The 10,894-nt window shown below is 35.4% G+C and overlaps 1 protein-coding gene across 1 annotated transcript; it reads right to left on the bottom strand.

The window, feature by feature from the left end:
• Positions 1–1,004: 1,004 nt before the first annotated feature.
• Positions 1,005–10,800, bottom strand: Sil1 (Sil1 nucleotide exchange factor). Its single transcript, XM_053796526.2, has 8 exons — positions 10,585–10,800; positions 8,711–8,939; positions 7,125–7,411; positions 5,674–5,899; positions 4,668–4,840; positions 3,941–4,093; positions 3,437–3,661; positions 1,005–1,866 (listed from the first exon to the last, which is right to left on the bottom strand). Exons 2-8 carry the CDS (start codon positions 8,922–8,924, stop codon positions 1,645–1,647), a joined length of 1,500 nt encoding a protein of 499 aa, XP_053652501.1. The 5' UTR covers positions 8,925–8,939; positions 10,585–10,800; the 3' UTR covers positions 1,005–1,644.
• Between the last annotated feature and the right edge of the window lie 94 nt (positions 10,801–10,894).

Here is a 10,894-nt window from a genome sequence, read left to right as displayed (position 1 = left end):
CCCGGGAATTTGCACATTTTTCGCGTTGGTCCGGCTGGCAGCCTCAATCCTTTACCCACTGTATCCCAGAGTTTTTAAAATCCCCCAAACCACCCTTTTTGCTGGCCAAAACCCCCCACACACCAATTTAGGAAATTTTTTTCCAAACCAATGAACTCCCTACCCCCACAAATAATAAGAAAAAGAGTATCTCCTGCTAATTGTTTCTCATTTACCCACCAAAATAATTTCAACCCTTAATGGGGATCTCTTTTTGTCACAAAATTCCCCCTTTGAAACAACAGCACCCTTTGTTTCCCCCGCCAATAAATAAGGGTGTGGGTTTTTTTATACATCCTGACACCCACACTTGTACATTTCATATTGTTCAATGATTTTTTTTAAATTAAAAATTTTCCCACCTTTTTTTCCCACGGGTTTGGCACTGGAGTTTTTTGGACCCATGGTACTTTTTTTAGTTTTTCAACACTAAAATGAAAAATTAAAAAATTTTTCCTACCGGGAGGACCTTGCCACGTAAACAATGCCAGATGTCTCCCCGCCAGGGTGGTCCTGCCCCGACAAACTACATCAGTAAACCTTTGGCATATGTTTTTTTTAAAATACCATGATTAAATTTCATTGCGGAACTAGGGGGACCACTGAAAGATATAAAAAGATAGTCTTGTTTCCCATTATAGAAATTTAAAAATGCCCCTTGAAATTGAAAAATTGTACCTTAAAAGACAAAAGAAATACAACTTTGGTTGGCATATAAGCTTTAAAAAAACATTAGGAAAAAATAATAATATCAAACTAAGTGCAAAAACAGGGAAAAAATTAAATTTGTATAAAAGTTAAATTAGAGTTCATACGAGAAAAACTGAAATATGGATGAAGGCCATTACATGCAGTGACCCAACTGTGAAAGGCCACAACCAGAGCTCATGCTATTTTTAAGGAATGTTCATATACAGTTTATACACAAGGGCTGCATATATTAAAGTGGCTATGAAGATTCAGTCCATATGAAAGAGCTTTATGAGGCAGCAGAGGACTCTGAAGATATATTTTCCATCATAAACATGCTGTTTGCACAAGTGTTACATGTAACTGATCATTAAAAGGTGAACACCTTCTGTTCTTAGTGTTAATACTCGCACATGAATAATACAAAAAAGCATTTGAAAAAATCCAAAAATATCGTGTGCCTTCATGATCAAACGGCTTTCATTACCAGCACATGTTAATGATTTGTCAAGTGTGTATTTTGGCTAGCTTATGTAACTATCAAGAACAGTCAAATTCAACCTTCCATGCATCATGCACACCTGTCCAGTTGAGGAAAAATCAACTGTAGATGTGTTGCAGGTATTAAATTGAGATGCTACTTAACCATGGGCATCACAAATCGATGTACACTTGACCTTGGAGAGCAAGAATACGTAAAAATGTTGGTGGTTTACGTTAACAAATTGCTCTTTTGGATGATAAATTAAACTTCTAGATAGCTACAGATGAAGCAGGAATGGCATACTTTTGTGCTTTTGTAGCTTAACATTGGTATACCAATAGGAACTCCTCAGTAACAGAAGCCATTTGCTTCTACAAAAACAAAATTTTCAGGCATTTTTTTGTACTTTCAAAACTGATCAATTTTTGAGTTTATAATTCACTCCTTTGGCCTATATTCTTCACAAGTCTTTGGATCATATCAGCAAGACTCCTGAATAATGCTTGACCCCCATCATCATTGTCTTGAAACTGCTCCTTGTATGCCAAATCATCGTAGGTATGAGCTAGGTGTCTCAGCAGAGGTAGAGCATCGTAGAACTGGTAGCGACAAACATTGACCATACTGCCCATAGCTGCTATAACTTTGTCCACCTGTAAAGTAACAGTTCATTAAACAGACATTGCAATGAGTAAAGAAAAAAATATTGAAGAAAAGGTGAGGTCACCTTCAGGGATCACTAATAAAGGAAATAATTTTAATAAATACTGGGATGAGGGCATGAAATGTTCTTCTCAAACCATAGAAGTAAGGCATAACATAGGGGAAGACCTAAAGATCATGATATTTTTTTAAAATATTTTAGGTTTTAAAATTTAACGAGTTTTTTTTTTTTTCATCTGAGAAATGGTATGCAATTATGTTCAATCCAAGGAATGAGAGAACAGGTCCAATTCCTCAGATCAAGAGCCTCTCACCAGCATTAAGGAACCTCCCTCAAGGGGATAGCAAGTTAGTGAAAAACAGAAACCAAGCAATTTAAATTAATTATAAAAGGATGAATATTTACAGCATCACAAATCAAAGAAAACCCAGGGTGCATTGGGGTCTTTACAGTTATCAATGGAAAATGCAAGAGATATTTTCCAAAGATAAAATGAATTTCATTTACTAAACTGATCTTCCTGAAGTGCAAGTCTCTCAAACATACACCTGGAAAATAGTACACTGGTTCAGAATTTGCAACTTATAAAAAAAGAAAGCATATAAATCTATAGGGGAAGGAAGGCGGGGTAGGGGTCATCCTCGAAAGGGTTGGAGAGAGGGGTAAAGGAGGTTTTGTGGGCAAGGGGCTTGGACTTCCAGCAAGCGTGCGTGAGCATGTTAGATAAGAGTGAATGGAGACGAATGGTACTTGGGACCTGACGATCTGTTGGAGTGTGAGCAGGGTAATATTTAGTGAAGGGATTCAGGGAAACCGGTTATTTTCATATAGTCGGACTTGAGTCCTGGAAATGGGAAGTACAATGCCTGCACTTTAAAGGAGGGGTTTGGGATATTGGCAGTTTGGAGGGATATGTTGTGTATCTTTATATGTGTATGCTTCTAAACTGTTGTATTCTGAGCACCTCTGCAAAAACAGTGATAATGTGTGAGTGTGGTGAAAGTGTTGAATGATGAAAGTATTTTCTTTTTGGGGATTTTCTTTCTTTTTTGGGTCACCGTGCCTCGGTGGGAGACGGCCGACTTGTCGAGAGAGAGAAAAAAAAAAAATATTCCTTACAATGGTAGACTGAAAATTGACCCTCATGAAATGCACAGGTGCAATAAACATGGGACAAAAAGTTAAATATAAATGGTCCAGCACTTTCCAGCACCATCTTTCAAGCTGTAACTTAACTGCTACTGATCAGCTGAGCTGCAATACCTATGTCAGATCAAGCTGCAAGCACTTGCAACCTAAATGATATTTTGGTTTATAAAAAAAAAATGCCCAATTTAATGTCCCCATCATTTAATATAAGCTTCAAACCTGTAATTTCCTCAACACGTATTCCAAGCCCAAGTATACTCAAAATACCCATCTTAATTTCTGCCATTCTATTATGCCAATACTGTATTACCAAAGATGGTTTTTTCCCATATTTATATTAAAATCTGCCATAAAACTTTCTAATACAGTCTTTTGAAATGAATACACAATTTACTGAATGCCTAGCTCACCGTATCATGATCCGGTCTCAGTGGCATTTCATTCCTTAATGCCGCACCCATGTCATAGCGCCGATCCCGCCGGTCAAAGGAGGCAGCTGCTAGTAGTGAAGATACTGCTGGACACCACCCTCCTGTTGCAAGTTGCTCATATATGTTGAGGCGGAGAAGCTGCTGTAGTCTTTCACCTTCTGCTTCCTCTCGCTCCACTAAAAGGTCATGCAGAAGAGATACCACCTAAAAAGATTAATAAACATTTGATTTAGAGATATGTAAGGTTCTTAATTTTTCCCTAGATTATGTCAGGCTTGTATAAAGTAACACTAATACCACACCATACGTTTCATAACATGACTGGGAGGCAAGTTGGAGTAGCTCTAACTGGAAGGAGGGTAGGTGTGGGAGCAGTTCTCTACAAGAGGGGAGAGGAAACTTCTCAATGTACTTTTAAAAGTAACCAAATACTAGGTCTGCTAAAACACTTTACTGACTAAGAATAAATCTTCAGAAACTGACCTTAAGCTGGAGAGGTAAAGTTCGAAAGTCTCTTCTGTCAAACACTTTGCGCAAGACCTCCAGTCCCCCATGTTGCACTAATATTTGCTGACCATAGGGAAATCCTCTTACTAAACATGATAATGCAAACAAAGCCTTCCGTGCAACACCGTCCTGTAAGTACACAGGCCAGTGATTATAGCAGGGAAGCATTCACCATTAGCTATTTAAACATAATTCTGATTTGTATAGAAGATTAACGAGCACTAGCATTTTCATTAGTCATCATAAATTCTGAATAGTACCGCTTCCAGCCTGGCAAGCAGCTTAACTTCTAAAGCTGCTAATCATTTGTTCACCAACAATATCACCACTCCTCCAACTGCTACTAAATAACCACTACAATTAAGGTAATGAATGGCAAGTAGCCAACGAACTATGAATGTACAACACGCACAACAGTGCGAGCCTTTTTATTGGGCAATTTTTCTCCCTAGAGCTTTATCAAGTCTATATAAAATCTACAGACTGGTCAGGTGCAAGGCAGTACTGGCTGGGTATTTAAGAAGACTAAGGCCTGCTAGAAACTCAAGTTTATTTTCTATTACATGACATAACATGTATTATATTAAATATTATTCTATTATACTCGGTAAAGCTCATATTTAAGATTGTATGCATGCATATAGTACTTGTATTTAGAGGAAATGAAACTACTGCAGCATAAAACATACACAAGAGAACTGACCTGTGAATCATAGGCAACTATACGGATGAGTGACTGAACCAAGCCAGCCTCGACTGCAGCAATTTGAACTTTTGGATTACTTTGAACTGCTGACCCCAACAGATGAAGAGCACTTTGTTTAATAGAACTACTGCTGGAATTTATTGCTGTTACTACAATCTGTTGGAGTCCACCTGAGATGAATACAAAAATTTAAAACAAAAACATAACACTGAATTTTGCAATTGCCCCTGTTACTGTGCTTTTTAATAGACGCTATTCTAAATACTGTGAGTTAAAGCAGGCTTTTAATTTTTTTTCTAACGTAACTGCTGTCTCCCATCGAGACAAAGCAACCCAAAAAAGAAGAAACGTACAGTTTTCTTCTTTTTACATTTAGTAATTTGCACAGGAGAAGGGGTGACTAGCCCTTTGCTCCCGGCATTTTAATTGCCCCTTATGACATGCATGGTTTGTGGGAGGTAGGATTCACTTCCCCATGGAGATTAAAACTGAAGACAGTATTAATTTTTAACAGTCAAACCTGGGTTTCTCTAATATTTACTTTGGAGACCTTACTTAGTTACTAATGTCAAATAAGCTGTCAGTCGTATCTGTCAAAAAAAAAAAAAAAAAAAAAAAAAAAAAAAGGAAGAAGAAAAGGAAAACTGGATTGTTTCCTTAATATCTACAACATTCAAATTCTACTAGGCATTTCCTAAATTAACTTCTTTAAAACAAAAGTGATGATTTTTGGACCAAAATTTCCAAGACTTTTTAATACATATTATGTGGTACAATAGAATCGAAACAGAATGTATTCAGCTATCTGTTAACAATATATTTATGTGATAATGGTGAAAGTGTTGAATGATGGTAGTGTTTCTTTTTTGGGTCACCCTGCCTAGGTGGGAGATGGCTGACAAGTTGAAAAAAAAAAATGTGGCAGAATGACAATGTAAAAAGAGAACCAACTCTGAAATTTTAAAATTGAGATAAGCAAACGATGTATCAAAATACAACTTACCCATATCAACAAAATTGATGGCATTGTCAAACTGATGAACAAGGTATTCCAAATCTTCAAGAACACTGGTACGAATATCATCTGAATCCGATATTTGGTACCGTTTCATTAATTTTGATAATATATCAAAATCTGTTTCCACGGTAAGATTCAACTCGTCAAAATCTTTTTTTAATTCTTTATATGAACGAAACTTTCCCTGGGACTTTGCTGCTTCTTTATGGTCCTAAAAATAAGGAAAAACTATATTAATTCCAAAATTTATTATTAGTATTATATTCATAAGGATATACTAAAGCTGTAGAGGTCATACAGCAGCCTAGGAAGTGGGTGGTAATCAGATATGATCTAAGGAAATGCATGGTAACTCAAATTCCTTGGATCACAAGCTGTTTACCAGCATCCCACTTGAGGGATCAGTATGCTACAAATTTGTATGGCTCCTATCCTCAATCTAAACTATTTTTACTATACTGTATATTGAGAGAAGTGCAAAGCCCATAGGGGGGGTCATACCTTACTTGGAAAATGGGAGGAAATCAGATTATCCAAATAAGGGAAGGATAAGTCCATTCCTTGCAAGAAGAGCTCCTCACTAGCATCAAGGAACCTCCCTAAGGTGAATATGTTTAATCCAGAGAGAATCATCTTAAATGATTATTTGGATTACCCAAACACCTACATCCTTTACACTGTAGAGCCCACAAGCTTCATCACTTCCCAGGGGCAAACAATTTATATGACCCAAATGGTCTGTGAGGCAAAGGCATTAGCAGCTTTCAATGCAGGGGTTCAAATGAATACAATTCAATTATTTCATGTTGGTTAACCAACACAGGAAGGAAAAAAAAACTAAGAGTTCACCCTCCTTACTCCTCAAATTCAAAATGTATGGTATAAATCTTTAACAATGCTCACAAGATTCCATAAAATTTCTGTACTAATGTACACTATTATAAACAGTGTTATTTAACTTGTACAGAGAATGCAACAGTCTCTCTAACTCTTGCAAAAACAAGGGTTCAGTCATATTCTGTTGCAATTTGAGCCATTCATATTCAGCTATCTAATAATACACTAGTTTTTACTTACTGTATCTAAACTTTCTAATGCAACATTAAAACAAAAGAACTAAGAGAACTTTGAAAACTACTTAAAGCATGCATTTCATTATTAATTATTACCTTGATTTTTTAAATACACTGTACTGCATATTTACGAGTAATTGCATTTTTTCAATGTTATTTCTAAATTTTATTGAGGCCCTGTAAAACTTCAGAGAACTCTAACAAAAAAAAAAAAAAGCCAACAATTTTTTAAGCATCAGGTAAATCATGAAGAACCTTCAAATGCCTAAGTGATAGGCAAGGTGCAATTCTATTTTAAATAAAAATCCTGACTTGGGTCACTAGAGATTCTTTAACAAAAAAATAAAATTATACATCACTCACCTCTGAGGTCAAACCATCATCGTTCCTGATATTTTTAAGAGCTTCAATGATGGTCTCTCTCATAAATGCAGATCTTGGACTATCTTCATCATCTTCATTAATGGGAACCTCCTCTGGGTTAGAGACATCGGAAACAGTCATTCCAGTAACACTCTTGTGTTCTGACTTCTGCAGTCTCTCTACAGACTGTAGATATTCTGACCCATCATCATCATCCAAAAGCTTAGCTTCTTTCAATCCTGTTTGGAGGTTCATCCTTATATGGAGACCTGGGAGTACCACGTGATCTGTGAAAATGATTAATGAAAAATCAATTAAAACATTATAACTTGGCAATGTAAAAAATCTTTTTTTTTTGTGAAAGCCACTCATTACAAATTTATTTGAAATAGGAAATTAACACTTTCAGTACTTTTAAGTGGTGCAACTATTTACATAGTTAACACTAAGCTTCTCCATAGGAAAATGGAGAAGAATCCTTCCTCTAAGCCATGTGTGTCTTAAGAGGCAATAAAATGCCAAGAGCAAGGGGCTAGTAACTCCTGTATAAATTACTAAATGTAAAACAAATTTTTACATTTTTTTTTTTCTGGGGTCACCATGCCTTGGTGGGAGATGGCTGGTGTAAAAAAAAAAAAAAAAAAAAAAATAGTTGCAATTATGTAATGCAAGAAAATAATGGCATCTGTAGTAAAATGTTACATACATTTAAACAGCTCTAAAATTAGGCTATAGAATGCCATCTACAGCACAAAATTATTATACTGTATAATAGGAACAAAGGGGGTTGAGGAAACGAGGAAATATTCTAGGCCTTTGGGCTCTAGACACAAAAGAGGAGAGATTAAATTTAGAGTATTATAAAATACTTAGTCAAGCAGCATTCAAGTGAAACTAATTTCATATACGTGTAGATCATTGCTGTAAACTTGCTGATACTCATTATGTTTATTTTTTTTTTTAACACACTGGCCATCTCCCACTGAGGCAGGGTGACCCAGAGAAACATTTTCACCATCATCATTTACACTATCACTGTCTTTCCAGAGGTGCACAGATATGGCAGTTTAGACGTATACATGAAAAATGCAGTAATACACTACTGTATAGTAAATATGTAGTTAATAGTTCTAGTATGAGACCTCCGAATATAAGATAGATAACACGCTTCAACAAAGTCAATCAAGTTTAATAAAGCCATATAATTGGTCTCAAGTGCATTCCTTAATAGCAACTTCCTGCAATAACAAATGTAGTTGTGCTGGGTGTACAGACTAAATTGGCATATTTATTATGAATTACTCTTATATACTGTACTTTATTATGGTGTCCAAAGCATCATTCATATTGAAAAATAATGTCTTTTCTTACCCCACAAGTCCCAGCCTTCTCTTCCCCAATGAGGATGAAGAAAACCACATTCCAACACTTCCCAGAGATTATGACTTGCTTTTGGACGGTATGGTGTTCTCTAGTCTATATTCTATGCGAGAAATATAAGAACTGCACACAAAATATATATGTAGCTATGACATTTTTCCTACTTGACATGCGTGTTCAAAAAAATAAAATTAAGAAAAACTCACCAGGCTTTATAACTTGCCATTCTCTGGTAGGAATGAATATTTTGTTCATGTCACTAGGCTTCTCTGATTCAAAGCTTTCAACAGTTACTTCATTATCTTGGTCCTGATCATCATCTGCCTCCACCACTGCCAACTGGCTGTCTTGACTCCGTGTGTCTGCTATCAATAACACCATTCCGACTACCATCAGTAGCATCCTTATCATCCACTTCATTTTTGCGTATAAGAACTGTACACAATAAATTAGGAACAAGATTCATTAAAGAACTTAATGTCATAATTATGCAGTGTACAGTGCATACATGGTAAATTCTCAAATTTTAATATTTACATATTTCAGTAGCTAAACTGTTTCACTATATATATGATAATACAGGTTTCAAAATTACACACATACTGTACTAGCAATATGTAGACCATTGAATCATATAATTTGGCAGTTATAAATAATACATTAACAAAGGAATGAACAATTTAAATAAGGATTTAAATTTTTTAAAATTCAGAATTGTGTGATTTGGAATAAATGCGAGATGCAGAGTGTGTAATAAACATGGTAGAGGTTCTCACCAAGGGACAACCAGAATATAGGCCCCCTTAAAAAGAAAAAAAAAAAAAAAATATTTGGTTTCTTTTTGAGTTAGAACTGTGGCTACATTTTATAATTTAAAGCACTAAAATGATCCATACTACTGGAAAATTAATCATTGCTTTTTTTTTTTTATTTTTTTAGGAAATATTAGGCACACTAATATTTAGCTTATTGATAGTGTATTATGTACATTCCCTAGTATTAAGCAGGTTATGAAATAGAAAATTATAGTTTGGGAAAATAGGAACAAAGCCTTTTCTTTGGCAACTGAACTTAATGTTAGCTAATCTAGACCAGGAGTTAAATTCTAGGTTAGGTTAGCTTTTGTTCCCCAAAAAACCATTTTCCCCATTAGCACAAAATGTAACTACCTCTCACTCTACTACTTCATGTCTTTCATAACTGAACTGCACAACACAACATTAGAGAATTTACATAAAAAAAAAAATACCAAGCAGTAAACCGAATATTGACCAAAAAAGATGAATTGAATTCATGTTAAATATGTAAATGATTTCTCAAGATCATATATTTTCCATTGGTTTCATTTGCTATAGGTACAGATGATATAGTTTAGTATAACCCAACAAAATTAACCTGTGTTTAAACTTTATTTAGGTACAAGTATATATAAGTACAATCATACATAGTAACATATGTGTATTTTACCTAGGATAACCCCCCAAAAAAGCCAGCGACTTACTAACATTGGGGTCTTCGTTCATTTTCATTATGCTCTCAAGAATTCTGAGATTTAGACTTATATAAGGTTCATACCCAAGGTAAAGTTTCTAAGTTGGAAAGTGGTAGATACAATAGATCACAATAAAGTTGATGTTGCTGAGAGTTAACAAGGACCCCAATGGAAATAAGTCACTTTGACTTATGGGTTATCCTAGGTAATTTACACTATGTAAAATGATTATACTTATGTGTACCTGTACCTAAATAAACTTACTAAAAGGCTTGATAAGTGAGATGAGCACAACTATAGTGAATAAGTAGATAAATTTATGCTGGTACAGGTACACACAAATACAGTTACATAAATTATCATACATACCACCACATATGTGTAGTATGTATGATAATTTACCCCCAAAAAATAGACAAAAGTGAATTATTTCCACCGGGGTCCTTGAAGACTGTAACGGTGTTCCTGAGAACTAAGAAGTCCTCGATGACTGTAAATAAGTCACTTTGTTTGACTTCTTTGGGTTATCCTAGGTAATTTACATTATGATAATTGTACTTACATGTGTCTGTGCCTAAATAAACTTACCTACTGATGACTGGTGTGAGGACCACTTTAACGAACTGTATAGGTATTCCTGAGAGCTAACAAGGCCTTGATGACTGATGTAAGCACCACTTGTGAGAGAAGATAAGAGTATGAGCAATGGTGAGTGGTGACACAGTGATGGTGAGACTAGAGATGAGGTGTAAGTGTTATAATAGTGTCTGCCACGCTGTACCAACCCTGGACTCCCACGTCACTTTGTTGTTACATCACTACCTGCCTAAACCATCTCTACTAACATACTCTTATAAACTACCCATTTAACCATCATAATAACCACCATCACAATTCT

This window comes from Cherax quadricarinatus, chromosome 80 (assembly GCF_038502225.1).
Source record: "Cherax quadricarinatus isolate ZL_2023a chromosome 80, ASM3850222v1, whole genome shotgun sequence".
In the NCBI taxonomy this organism is placed as follows: domain Eukaryota; kingdom Metazoa; phylum Arthropoda; class Malacostraca; order Decapoda; family Parastacidae; genus Cherax; species Cherax quadricarinatus.
The sequence above is the reverse complement of the archived record's forward strand: the minus strand, read 5'-3'. Positions and strand labels throughout refer to the sequence as shown.